Source organism: Myotis myotis, unplaced genomic scaffold (assembly GCF_014108235.1).
Source record: "Myotis myotis isolate mMyoMyo1 unplaced genomic scaffold, mMyoMyo1.p scaffold_m19_p_10, whole genome shotgun sequence".
Taxonomy (NCBI): Eukaryota; Metazoa; Chordata; class Mammalia; order Chiroptera; family Vespertilionidae; genus Myotis; species Myotis myotis.
This window is the reverse complement of record NW_023416314.1, coordinates 7,788,982-7,803,627: the sequence shown is the minus strand read 5'-3', so window position 1 is coordinate 7,803,627 and position 14,646 is coordinate 7,788,982. Positions and strand designations below refer to the sequence as shown.

The following is a 14,646-nucleotide window of genomic DNA, read 5'->3' as shown; positions in this document are numbered from 1 at the left end:
CTAGTCTATGATAGGCTAGTAAAATTTTTTAAAGTACAACAGACATCCGTGTGGTCTTTAAGAATATAATCTTCAACCCAAAATTTTAGACTCAACTGAACTATCATATGAAGAAAATAGTGTTATCTTCAGACATACAAGAGATGTTCAGGGCTACAATTAAGGAAACCAAAGGAAAGTTGTGAAAATCAGTAACTTAAAAAAAATAGGCTTATATTTTTTTATATCCATATTTAAATGTTAAACTTACTTTCTTCATGCTGCTATCTGACCAACCTTCCATCCACAATACCTGGCATTTCTTATGCAATGCTGGATTACTCTCACAGTTTATTGTGAAGTTTAAATTTGCAGAATCCATTATCAAGACAATATGCAAGTTTTGCTGAATTCCTAAAAAATATATAAGAAAATTATAATTATGGAATATTACAGCAACAATAATTGGGGAAACCAACATATGGTCTGGTTTTACGAATTTAACATTTCTGAAATAGAATACTAGGAGCTATTTATTTAAAAAGCACAAGCTATGAAACAGCATTAGAGTATGATTTTTATTTTGGTTAAGAAATACTTGTGTGTGTGTGTATGTGTGTGTGCATACTAACAAAAAATATCCAGAAGGATATTCATGAAGAAGATACTATATTGCTGTTTTGTATGTTATTTATCAAATGTGATACTGGATTCTATTTTATAATTTTTCTATCAGACATTTTTGTTTCAATATTCACTAGCAAAATTGATATCTGGTTTTATTTTAAAATACATATTTTCCCTGTTTCAATATCAATGTTATTTTCCTTTCAAAAAAGAAATTTGGATACTTTCCTAAATTTTCTATGTGCTGAAACAGTTTAAAATAGCACTGGGATGATGTTTCTTAAAGATGTGGTAGAACTGCCTTCTAAACTTGAAGGAGAGGGAAAGAAGGGTAGCTCTTGAACAACTTTTCCTATTTCATCAATATTAAAGGTTCTTTTAGAAAAATAAAGAAGGCAAATATAATAGTAATATGTGGGTGGTATTATTACCTTTATTTTTACGTATTCAATTTTAGATATATATAGTACACATAAACCTATTCCTTGTAATAATAGCAGGTTATTAAGTTTAAAAAATCTATAGAGTCTGGCACAAACGAAATACTTCATTAATTCTCTAAGATAGGAAGTACAAGCACTAATTTTACCACATGAAAATAAAGGCAGCAATGTACATTACCAAACTTTCATTCTTTCCTTTTGCTAAAATTGTGCTAAAATATTTTTATTATAGGTTAGCCTTTAAGCTATATTAATTGTTTTTTTCTAAAAGCTCCACAAAAAAAGAAAAAAGTATAAATTACTAACTGGACCCAATATTTAAGAGACCTTTGTAATCTATAGAAAATAAAGTAGATTAAATGAATATTTATTTCACATGAACCAGAGTTTGAATTGATTAATCATTTAGATGTCACTTACTATATGTGAAGTAATTGAAGGTTGGTCCAAAAAATCCATCCTGTGAAGCCTGATCTTTAAGAGGCAACAGCAAGGGCTCTAACTCTTCAAGGGTATAGAGTCCGGGAACTTCACCTACAACAGACAATTACATTTCTTTTGAATTTTAGTTGCATTACACTAAATCAAGAATACATTTTCCATACACAATGCTTTTTCTAATTTTGTATTAAATAATCTGCCCCTATTCAATCTTTGTTTCCAAAAATACACAAACCTTATCATTTCAATATTACTCACAAATCTACATCTGCTGCCTTCATTTGATAAAATTCAAATTCCTAAGCAAACCATTCAAGACAGTTCATGATCAATCCATGTATCTGGCTTTCTAGGTTCTTTTTCAACACTCCTCCACAGGACCTTGTGTTCCAGCCTCAATAAACTTCTTCGTGGCCCATAAATATAATGAAATGCTCCCTCTTTCTGGAATATAAACCTACAGTTTTCCTCTGCTCCCTATCTTCCCCCAAAATTAGTGTTTATCTTTCAAGATATTACTTTGTCAACTGCTATTCCCACGAACCTTTCCTTACAAACCCTATGCTAAGTAAAGGACTCTTTTCTCTTTCACATAATATCCAAACATATCACTGGTTAGCATTTATCACACCCTTTAATAATAAACAAATTACTTCCCTACCCTGCCAATTAGATCCTGAATTCCCAGAGGACAAATATTTGATCACATTCAATATTAACGGTAGGGCACTCTTAGCAAAGTATTAGGAACACAAATATTTGTTAGGTAAATAAATAAATAAGTGAATGGATGGATAAATAAACTTGTACTCAGTATCAGAAGAACTAATCCACAAACTGCTACTAGCCAAAAGATTGATGAATGGCAAATGAAAGTTAAGACTACAAGCATTTGATAGAGGGCCTGAACCAGGTCTCCTATTAATGCAGTATTTAGCACTGGGTCTGGCACATAATGGGTGTTTAATAAATATTTGTTAAACTAATATACTTATAGTTCACAAGAACCTATAAAATTAAGTAAAAATTCTTTTGCTATACATCCAAAGCACTGCATTCATGTAGGGCTCATCATGGTTTGATTTCTACTTTTCTTTAGGCTCAACTCAGAGGTACCAGACCACTCACCATTCTGCAAGCTTGCACATATTCAAACTCATGCATACATGTACCTATTTCATGTCTTTCTCTAAACTGCAGCCATACAAAAATACTTTTGATTCCTTAAGTTTAGCAAAAAAAAGCTGGCTCTGCTTATATATTATACACAATGGGGAATAAGAATTTGAAATAAAAAGAGAGACAAAGGCCTAATGAGTACTCTCTCTGGAAGTAGTTTTCAAATACATTTTTTGCCAAAAATGTTGGCAAAATAATTACTGAATTAATGTTTATCTGGATGTTTGCTTTCACAAAGAAAAAGAAAAAAGTAAGGCTGGTCTACTATTTCATCTCAGACAAAATGAACAAGGTCTCCATCTAGTGACGACTTAAGCAATATGTAAGAATAAGAATATGCACCTTAAAAATAAAGAGGCTATTCTATAAAAAGACCACAAACATTCAAACCTACCACTTCCACTGTGCCATTACCCCTCAATTCTTTTAACAGAAATTGAACTACCGCTTGTCTAACTAGCTTCCTGGTCTATCCTTCTCATTTGGACACTAAAGTATACTAGCAGATACTTCATATTATAAATTAAAGGTATTTTCTTTCAATCAAATCTGTTAAATTCTAAAGAAAAAACTACATTATTCAAAGCCTACCTCGCATGATATAAAACAAGTATTTATTAATAACTGAGTGAAACATGAGCACCATTTAACTTTGTCCTTGGGTCCCCATAATGGAAGAACCTATGCAGTTGAAACTCTTGGTCCAAGTTTAAAACTAAGCTACCACATACCAATGCTGTGAACATAATTATTCATTATAAAGAGATTCTGAAAAATAAAAAATGTGAGAAATTGCATGTATCCTTCCCAAGAAACTATCAAAAAGATCAGGTGGTTCCAGAGAACACAGGAGTATACCATGATTTGAGAAAAATTAGATCCCATATTATCTGTATTCACATGTCCATATTAAGGCCATACCATATCCACTAAAGATGGACAGTGAGGTTCTACAAATATTTTACTGTAAATTATATTACATATTTCCTTACATACTAGTTATTTTATTTTTGTAGATTAAATTTCTACAGATAAAAAAAATTGCTATATCAAAGGTATGGTACATTTTTTAAATAAGTCAGTACTGGTTCATAAATTTCTCAAGGGGTTATAATAGATCACAGACCAACCAAAAGTGAGTAAGAGGGCCAATTTTTCAGCATATTCACCAATATTCAATGTTAAGAATCATGTTTATATAATTCTTCAATCTTTTGGTTTTACAGAAATTTCTCAATTCTGCTTTGAACATGTTTAACCCCATGTCATCTTAATAAAAGCTATGCCAAAAATTCTCTGAAACATAATTTTGCACAAGATAATTTTACTGGCATATTTTTTACATTATTATAACTTTATTTTCTATGAATAGAAACCACCCACTTACCTGAAGACAAAAGGCTATTGATCATCTCCAAAAATGCAGGATGCACGAATTGGTGATCCTCAAGAAGTAAAACCACCTGTTGTGCTTCAACGCCTGCGAGATTCAGCACCTGCTCAAAAGAAAATGTTTTGGGACAATTAAATATTTTTGGAATACTTAAAAACTTTAATTCTGTCTTTAAACTTAGTCACATTATTTCTTTCTTTATTTGTATATCCGTAAACAAAATTAAAAATCAAATGTTAGCTATACAGTTAGGAAAGTAAATCTAGCGCATGAACAAATACTATTTGGGGAAAATTTTAATTTTTTTTTTACTTTTATGTAATACTAGTGCCCCGGTGAACAGATTCATGCACATTGAAAGGAAGTTAATTAGAAGGTGGCCGGCAGGGCGGAACTGGGTGAGAAGGGCCGGACACGCCCTGGAGCCAACCTCCTACAGTCCCTCCCCAGCCGGCCACACCTGGGGCAACAACGCAGCTCAAAGGTGGTCTGCAGAGTGAGCGGGGTCCTTCCAGCAGGTGGGGGTCCCTCGGCCTGGCCTGCAGGGATTGGGCCAAAACCAGCAGGCCAACATCCTCCAAGGGGTCCCAGAGTGAGAGAGGACACTCTACAAAGTTGCTGTCGCTTCGGCAGCTCTTGCGTTGAGCATCTGCCGCCTTGTGGTCAATGAACATCATACCTACCGGCCAGTCAGCCAGTTGCTTAGACTTTTACATATATATTAGAGGCCAGTGCACAGGTGGGGACCCTAGGCCTGGGTGGCGATCAGGGCCTATTGGGGCCATCTCACCCAGTCCTGATTGGGGCCAGGCCAGCTGGGGCCTGCCAGCTGCCGGACAGGCCCTTCCCACTGCTGGACAGGGCCAGAGGGCTTGCTGGCTGCCGGACAGTGCCTGCCGAAAGGGGGGAGGGACAGGGGGAGGGATCATGGGAGAAATGCAGGCTGTGGGGAGGGACTGAGGGAGGTTGGCTGGCCATGGGAGGTTGGCTGTGGAAGCACACTGACCACCAAGGGGCAGCTCTTGCATTGAGCATCTGCCCCCTGGTGGTCAATGTGTGTCATGGCGACTGGTCGACCGGTCATTCTGGTCGTTCGGTCATAACGGTTGCTTAGGCTTTTGTATCTACAGACATATCTATATGTCTATAGATATAAATTATTGTTGATAGTATTACAGATGTCTCCTATTTTCCTCCCTTTGCCCCCCCCTCCTCCCAGTTGCAACCCACCCCCAGGTCTTCACCACTCTATTGCCTGTGTCTGTGGGCTATGCATATCCTAGATAATAAAAGGGTAATATGCAAATCGACCGAACTGTGGAACAACCGGTCACTATGATATGCACTGACCACCAGGGGGCAGATGGTCAATGCAGGAGCTGCCCCCTAGTGGTCAGTGCGCTCCCAGTGGGGAGCGCCGCTCAATCACAAGCTGGGCTGACGGCTGGCAAGCGCAGTGAAGGTGGTGGGAGCCTCTCCCGCCTCTGCGGCAGCACTAAGGATGTCCAACTGTGACAAGGATGTCCAACTGCAACATTAGTCAGTCGGATATCCCTCGAGGGCTCCCAGACTGCTAAAGGGCACAGGCCAGCCTGAGGGATTTCCCCACTGCCGCCGAGTGCACAAATGTTGTGCACCGGGCCTCTAGTAAGTATATAAGTTCTTTTGTTTATCTCTTCTCATCTCCTCAACCCCACATCAAAGTCAGTCTGTTCCATACTTCCAGGCTTTGGGTCTTATTTTGTTATTCAACTCATTTTGTGCATTATATTCCACAAATAAGTGAGATCATGTGATATTTGTCTTTCTCAAATTAGCTTATTCCACTTAGTATAATATTCTCCAAGTCCAGGTCTTTTACTTCCTTGGTTAAGTTTATTCCTAGGTATCTTATTTTTTTGTTGCAATGGTAAATGAGGTTGTTTTTTTAGTTTCCCTTTCAGAGAGTTCATTATTGGTGTATCAAAATGTCATCAAGCCCTAAACGGTTTGGCTCAGTGGATAGAGCGTCGGCCTGCAGACTCAAGGGTCCCAGGTTCGATTCTGGTCAAGGGCTGTACCTTGGTTGCGGGCAAATCCCCAGTAAGGAGTGTGCAGGAGGCAGCTGATCGATGTTTCTCTCTCATCGATGTTTCTAACTCTCTATCCCTCTCCTCTCCTCTCTGTAAAAAAATCAATAAAATATATTTTTTTAAAATGTCATCAATTTGTGGATGTTGATTTTGTATCTTGCTACCTTGCCAAGTTCATTACCTAAGTCTAGTAGTTTCCTGGTGTTGGCTTTAGGTTTAAGTACAATATCATGTGAACTGCAAATAATGTCAGTTTTACTTTCTCTTTTCTGAGTTGGATGCCTTTTATTTTTTCTTCTTGTCTGATTGCTGTGGGTAGGACTTCCAGTACTATGTTGAACAAGAGTGGTGAAAGTGGACAAAAGATAGAAAGTCATTCTTACATGTACCCACATACAGCCCATATAAATTCCTCCTTTTATTTCTTTTATGTCAATCTAACGTTCCATTCTGGGGTACCTGAGGGTTTGAAATTCTAATAGGAAATATTTTTCCTATCTGTCCATAATATGATTTTCTAATAAACATGGGAAAATCAAATAAAGCAAAAGATTGTAACTCACATGTTTGAGATCATTTTTGAACTGTTTGAGTTCATATCCTCTGGAAATCTTTGGGGAGAACAGCACTGCTCCATGCATATGACTGACTAAAGATGTGATGGTCCGACGGCCTACACCACTGCGTCCTGCTAACAGAAGTGAACCTCCGGGAAAGCTCAGCACTCTGTCTATCCGAGACATATACTCCAGGACTTCTTGGAAAAGTAAAATATCTAAATTCTGGTTATCGCGTCCATAATGAATAAGACCCTTTTAAAAAATCACAAAGAAAAATTTATAATTACTATAAGTCCCAACTGCATAATAAAAATATTAATATCTAGCTTAAGATGTTAACTTTTAAGGCACTCCAGAAAAGGAGTTAAGTGACTATATGTATTCTCACACTCTACATTTTATTTATGCAATAATCCAGCTTTACGGCACTTTCTAAGGAAAAACTTATATGTCACACAAGTTCAAGGGTCCACAGTAACCACCTCCTCTTGGACACAATTGCTATAATTAGTAAAAAGCAGTGTGAGCTGTCAGGTTCATTATAAAAACTTCAAAAGACCTTAAATTTACCAGTTGTTACAAATCAAATCAAATCAGTGTGCAAGATCAGGTATAATAATCCTAAAACTCCAGAAACTAAGTGCCTAAAAAATACTATGTGAACTCTTGTTCTTCAAGATGAGTCAAAATCCCACACACAGGAAGGATGCACTGCCAGGAGCTATGTGACACAGTGAAGAGAGAGAGAGAGGACAACTAGACCTCACATACTTAACTGTAAACATTTTCAACTTTGCAACATCCTTTCCAGGCAAAGCAATCAATTCACCAGACCATTGAAAACTTTTCTTGATATACAATCCGGGCTAATTTCCAATATAAATATTATTTTTTAAAGCTATCATATGTAATACTGTTTCTTCTTCTTTATTGTAATTAAACGTAAAACAAAACTGCCAAGGACAGTGCCATTCAAAGGTTCGGTGACCCAGCAGCATCAACATCACCTGCGAGCCTGTTAGAAATTCAGATTCTTTGGGCCCCTCCTACTGAATCAGGCTTCCTTGAGATGGGGCCCGGGAGTCAGTATATTTTCTAGTTCTTATGCTCACTAAAGTCTGACACCACTGCTCTAGGACGATATACCAATTAATATAAGTCCTTATTCATATTTCCAACACCATGTGTCTTAGCGATTTTATATGTTATCTGTGTAAGCACATGCGCGTGTAGTTAGACCTGCCACAACGAACCATTTTCCAAAATAACCAGCTTTGTATATTTTATAATCTTGTACTCCAAAATCTTTCAATAAATATTTTTTTAAATTGACTACAATAATAACCAAATTCAAGTTCATAACTGATATTATACCTTTTTAATAACATCCTTGAGTTCTGCAGAATTTAGAATTCCAAGTGGTTTTCCATGTGGAGGCAATGGTTGTCCTGGTGGAGCCCTTGTTACTGAATCATGTCGGGCTCCCCATGTAACATAGAAACTATCTGTAGAAATAAAGGATATTGTTTTAGGCTTGTTATTTGAAATGGACGCATCAGTAAAGTACATTGCTCATTAAATTATTTTTAAGTTAATTAGTTCAAATAAGATCATATGCAAAAAGGCAGAGATACATTATTTTGAAGTGTGCCTTGGAAGACCAATGAGATAGTAAGATAAAAGGTCTTAAACTGCTAGGTCACTCTACCTGAAAACTAACTGATGGGATCCCTATTTTATCTTTGCATCCCTCTTCTCTTACCCCCCAAAATGGCTCCCTCCCAACTCTCCCTATTATTCCCCTTCTACTCTGCCCCATTTTCCTTCTCTTTCTCCAGAATCTCCACGTGAAATTTATAGAATAACAATAATATAAAATTCGCAATAAAATAAAATAATCTCAAAACTCTCCTTGAAAAAGAACATAGATCAATACTGCTAATAGCTCTAACTTCTAAAATGAATTTTTAAAATTAACCAAATTTTAATTAGAAAACAAAAATCCCACAGACTTCCCGGAAATTTGTCTATAGCACTGTCCCTGTTACCATTCAAGAAAAATCTGTTCACCACTCTATCGAACATTTCCCCTCCCAATTCCTCTGGGAACTGTTCATCAAGGCAAACAAGGTAGCCTCCTTGTCACATGCCCAACTCAACCACAGCTTAATCTTTCCTAGACCCAAGGTACTTCGTGTTCCTCTCCTTCACAATCACATTTCTTACATTACCGTATTATTTTTCTTACATCATCTTCTACCTTCAGAAACCACTAAACTAAAACTCTTATCTGGGAACAATAATACCATCCTAATCACCAAGTCCAAATCTTTTATTGTGGTCATTTTTTTGTGCAGCTTTTTTCTGAGCCATTCTTATTGAATGTACTTATCAAGTCAAAATCACTACTTTTTTTTTTTTAATCCTCAGCCAAGGATATTGTTTCCATTTTTAGAGAGACTGAAAGGGAGGGTGGGGAAGGGGAGAAACAGAGAGAGATCCATGTGAAAGAGACACATCCACTGGCTGCCTCCCACATGCACCCTGTCGGGGCGGGGGGGGGGGGGGGGGGGGGAAGCGAACCCACAACCAAGGTATGTGTCCTTGACAGAATCGAACCCTCAACCCTCCAGTCTGCCAGCCAACTCTCTAACCACTGAGCAAAACCAGGCAGGGCCAAAATCACAACTTCTTTTCCGTTTTCTGTTTATCCCTTATATGTTTATTTTCCCTCAGATCTAATTCAGACTGTTATCCTTTAATTCTAAACATTCCTATTGAATAATTTAAGCCTATTCTGTTGCTTAAATTATCAATTACTTACATACCCAAAACCCATCCACTATCTCTAGGCAAGTCTCCCCAGCTTCAGTTTAGTCCCATGTTTCTAATTGCTTAACAGACATATAATTCATGCATTCATTAATAAACACTCACCACACACCTGTATATAAACACTGTGTTTTGTTAGAGATAAGTACTAAGACAAACATGATCCCTACCTTTATAGAGCTATAAAATTTATGGTAATTCCCAAAAGACACTCAAAAAGCTTGCAAACATTCAAACACACATCTAAAGTTAAACTCCTTATTTTTACTCTTCCTCATTTCTCCCCTAGACTCTGGTAGTAGCATCCTTCCCTTGTATCCCTGTCATAGGTCTCTGCCCCCTCAACTATATCCTCACTGCTACTAAAATAACACACACAAAACAAAATCTGATTGGTCCATAACACTCCAATATCACAGATTCCCACAAAACAAACACGATTCTGCTAATCAAGGCCTTCTGCAATCTGGTTGCACTGACTGCTTGAATCAGGGGTCCTCAAACTATGGCCCGCGGGCCACATGCAAATACAAATATTGTATTTGTTCCCATTTTGTTTTTTTACTTCAAAATAAGATATGTGCAGTGTGCACAGGAATTTGTTTATAGGTGTGTTTTTTTAAAACTATAGTCCGGCCCTCCAACGGTCTGAGGGACAGTGAACTGGCCCCCTGTTTAAAGAGTTTGAGGACCCCTGGTTGAATCTTCTGTCTCCCTCTCTGCCCCATTATATACTCCAGCTTTCTCAAGCCTTGGGTTCTTTACATATTCTGTTTCCTGTCTGGGATGCCCTTCTCCTCTTCTTCACTTAATATAGTCAACTTTTGCCCTGGCCAGATGGCTCAGTTGGGTGGAGCGTCATCCCAACTGATGCTCTATCCAGTGAGCCAAACTAGCCACAGCTAGCTACAGCAATTTTGAAAATGAATAAAGCAGGAGAAGTCGGTCTAACCAATTTAAGACTTATGTTACTACAGCAATCAAGACAGTGTGGTACTGGCAGAAGGACACACATACACATCAATGGAACAGAACAGAGAACCCAGAAATACACCAACACAACTAATTTTTTACAAAGGCACAAAAGGAATTCAAGGCAGAAAAGTAGCCTTTTCAACAAATGGCGCTGGAACAAGTGGACATCCATAAGCAAAGAAGTAAACTTTGACCTAAATCTCATTCTTTTTTTTTCTTTTTTAATCCTCACCCAAGGATATTTTCCCATTGATTTTTAGAAAGAGTGGAACAGAGAGGTAAAGACAGAGAGAAATATCGATGTGAAAGAAACACATCAATTGGTTGCCTCCTGCATGAGCCCCGACCAGGGCCCAGACTGGAGAGGAGCCTGCAACTGAGGTATGTGCCCTTGTATCCTTGACCAGAATCAAACGTGGGACCCTTTGGTCCGCAGGCCATCGCTCTATCCACTGAGCCAAACTGGCTAGGGCTAAATCTCATTCTTTATACAAAAATTAACTCAAAGTAGACCATTGACTTAAAACATAAAACTATAGGGGGAAATCTTCAGAAACTAGAACTAGACAGAGTTATTACCAGACACCAAAGAGCCTTTAAAAAAAATTAATTCATTGGGGTTCACAAAATGAAAACCTTTTTACCTGTGAAGGAACCTGTTAAGAGGATAAAAAGACAAGCTCTAGAGTGAGAGAAAATATCTGCAAACCACAATTTGACAAAGGACTGGTACCTAGAATAATTGTAACTCTCAAACTCAACAGTAAAAGACAAAATAAACACTCTAATTAGAAAATGGGCAAAAGGCATGAAGAGACATTTCACTGAAGAGGCTATACAGATGGCAAATGAGCCCATGAAAAGATGTTCAACTAAATTAGCTGTCAGCAAAATGCCTATTAAAACCACAAGGACATGAATACACACTTACCAGAATGGTTAAAATTAAAAAGTGACAATACCAAATGCTGGCAAGGATGCAAAGCAATTCTATCACTGATATATCACTGATGGGAATGTAAAATGATAGAGCCACTACAAAACACCATGGCAGTTTAAAGAACATAAGCATACAAGTACCATACAAGCCTACAACTGTACTTGTTAGCATTTATCCCAGAGAAACAAAACTGTATATTTACACAAAAACTTGTATATGTGTTTATCACAGCTTTCTTCCTAATAGCAAAAAACTTAAAACAACCCAATGCCCTTCAACAAAATGATTAAAGAACTGTTAGTTCATCTAAATACCTACTTGGCAGTAAAAAGGAACAAACTAATGAAATATGCAACAGCCTGCATATGTATATCTCCAGAGAATTATCCTGAGTGCAAATAAGATTATTGAAATGGCAATATTAAAGACAGAACAAACTGGTAGTTTCCATGGGGTGAACTACAAAAGGGTAACATGACAGATCCTATGGTGATGTTCTGTATCTTAAGTGCATCAATATCAATATCCTGGTTGTGAAGTTGTACTATAAGTTTGTCAGATGCTACCACTGGGGAGACCCAAGTAAAAGACACATGTGCTCTCTCAGTATTAATACTCACAACTGTATGTGAATCCATAATTATTTCAAATTAAAAATTAGTTTTAAAAGTTTCAAGGTAGCTTCCTCAAAAAAATTATTATTATATACCTCTTATCAAGCATTTATCCCAAATTATTCAGAAAAGTTGTACTGATTGTAAAACAATGCTTGCTGTATTGTAATTATCAGTTTAACAATCTACTTACACCAATCTTTGTGGCATCTGAACACATTAGCAATAGTTATAATTGCAAGCAATGACTTTCATATCTGTATCTGCAATCAAATTACAAGTTTTTTTTGGCACAAGAATATGTCTGGTTTATTTTTTTAAGTCCCAATATTAAGTTTTATTAGTAAATTGATATTTCTCTATATGAAAATCTTATTTTCCTAGATCTAACATGTATGAACCCTTCATTGAAAAGTAAATTATTGAGGACCAGCTGGTTTGGCTCAGTGGATAGAGCGTTGGCCTGTGGACTGAAGGGTCCTGGGTTCGATTCCAGTCAAGGACACATGCCCGGGTTGCAGGCTCGATCCCCAGTAGGGGGCTTGCAGGAGGCAGCTGATCAATGATTCTCTCTCATCCCTGATGTTTCTATCTCTCTATCCCATCCCTTCCTCTCTTAAATCAATAAAAATATTTTTTTTAAAAGAAAAGTAAAATACTGAGAAAAAAAACCATATAATATTTTTGTCCTACATAGGAGACTCTGAAATATACCAAATTCTAGAGAATTCAGATACCTAATAAGACACTGATATCATCTAATTCCCAAAAGATATGCCAGTTTCTTTATAAAAAGAAATTTTCAGACTAAGAAAAAAATGCACCATTTAAGAACCAAAGCCTTTTCACACTAAGCCATGACACTACAGGCCACAAGGGCATAAACCCTCACTGAAAATCAAGCCAACCAGGCTTCTCTCAGCATTTCAACCTACCTCAGGTTCTCCTGAACTTATTTTCTGATTTCAAAACTCAAGAAGCACCTAGAAAATTACTCCTAGCATCTCAACATCCTTCTCATCTTCATAATTTCGGCTTATGTAACATGACCCTGTGACCAATATTGAATCCAGAAATGTACAAGGTGGGGCAAAAGTAGGTTTACAGTTGTGAGTACACAAAATAGTTTATTCTTACATTATTATTTATTAATTATTGTATTATTTGCCATACAAACTATAAGCCTTACCTGTGCCCCAGGCCCTGTATAGAATGTATTATATAAAATATTTTTGAAGCCTCGCTTTACAATCTGATAGAACAGAAACTCATTTTGTAGCTTAAAAGTAGTTATATTAAGAAATATTTCCACAATACGGTCCTTTTTTATCAAAAGTCTTTTCACCATGATGATTTTGATCACATGCATTATTCCTATAGCAATTTTCAAAATGCAAATTTGTTATTAAGCAGTAATAATTGCAAATGCAACATAGCTGCTTTGACTATGTGATGTTATGCTTTGTTTACCATAACAATGAGTGAAGCTATTAACAAAAATAAGTAGTTCTGTGCTGACATTATGAACAGTGACAGGAATGAGAATGGCCATTACTTTCAAGCTAAAGTTCTCTATAATCAAATATGGATTTTCACAATAATTTTTAAGTTTCATACATATATAACTATTAAAAACTTCATTAGTAAAACTCCTTCAGGGAATACAATTTTGAATTGCAAATATAAAATGCTATGGCCAGGTCCCTTTCTTCCCCCAGAAAAACAATTATTGTCATCATAGTTTGTGTGGAATATAATTACTGACATCTAGCAAAAGATAACAGAGCAACCCCTGATGATTAAAATTATCCGAAATTTTTATTTGTTGACATACATAATCATGCTACTAGTAAACTGAAGTTCTCATAACATTTATATATTTACACAAACTCAGTAACTATATTACCTGCCATATTGTCTAATACATCTGACCCCCAATCTCCTTGAAACACTGATGTTAAAATGTTGTCAAATAAATGAAGTTCCTTTGCACCAACAATTTTGTCACGAAATAAGCGCCGTGCTTCATATGCTACAATTTCTAATACATAATCTAGTGGATGGTTTGATGATCCTAAAAAAGGCAAAATTTTCTTTAATTGTAATAAAATTGAAATGACTTAAAAGTGGTCAGTTTCAGCATATTATTAGAAATAGTGAAAATCTACATACCATCATTTTGGCACCAGACAAATAGAAAAAAAGAGAAAAAGAAATTTAAATTCATTGGGTTAATGAGTTGGTAAATTTTTCTATTATTTAAAGTTAGGCACTATTATCTCTAGTTGTTCAATAAAAATATCAATCCCAAAAAGCATATGAAATATGATTTGGTTACAAAGAATAATAATTTAATTTTTCCCAAAACCATGTTTTAATCATGGTAATCATAAATAGTTTATATGAGAAAACATATAAAATATTATAATTTTATTTTTAATGTTCATTTAAATTACATTAATATTATTTCACTTACAGTTTTTTTAAATACCATAAATAGTTACAATATTCATTTAACGTAGCTATTACAAACAATAGATAGTGTAAAGATACACACAGACACACAAACACTCTATGGCATTCTAAGAAAG

The 14,646-nt window shown here is 36.3% G+C and overlaps 1 protein-coding gene across 3 annotated transcripts in view; it reads right to left on the bottom strand.

Annotated features, from left to right (window-relative positions):
* The window catches only part of DYNC2H1 (dynein cytoplasmic 2 heavy chain 1), a 300,856-nt gene that overhangs the window by 196,940 nt on the left and 89,270 nt on the right, over nucleotides 1–14,646 (bottom strand). For 2 of the 3 annotated variants that reach the window (XM_036324416.1, XM_036324417.1), the window contains exons 47-52: nucleotides 13,962–14,129; nucleotides 8,069–8,199; nucleotides 6,698–6,946; nucleotides 4,057–4,165; nucleotides 1,470–1,583; nucleotides 251–393 (exon numbers count right to left, since the gene is read on the bottom strand). In XM_036324416.1, coding sequence (XP_036180309.1) covers nucleotides 251–393; nucleotides 1,470–1,583; nucleotides 4,057–4,165; nucleotides 6,698–6,946; nucleotides 8,069–8,199; nucleotides 13,962–14,129 — 914 coding nt within the window. The remainder of the gene's footprint in view (nucleotides 1–250; nucleotides 394–1,469; nucleotides 1,584–4,056; nucleotides 4,166–6,697; nucleotides 6,947–8,068; nucleotides 8,200–13,961; nucleotides 14,130–14,646) is intronic. The other variant, XM_036324418.1, reaches the window with a different exon arrangement.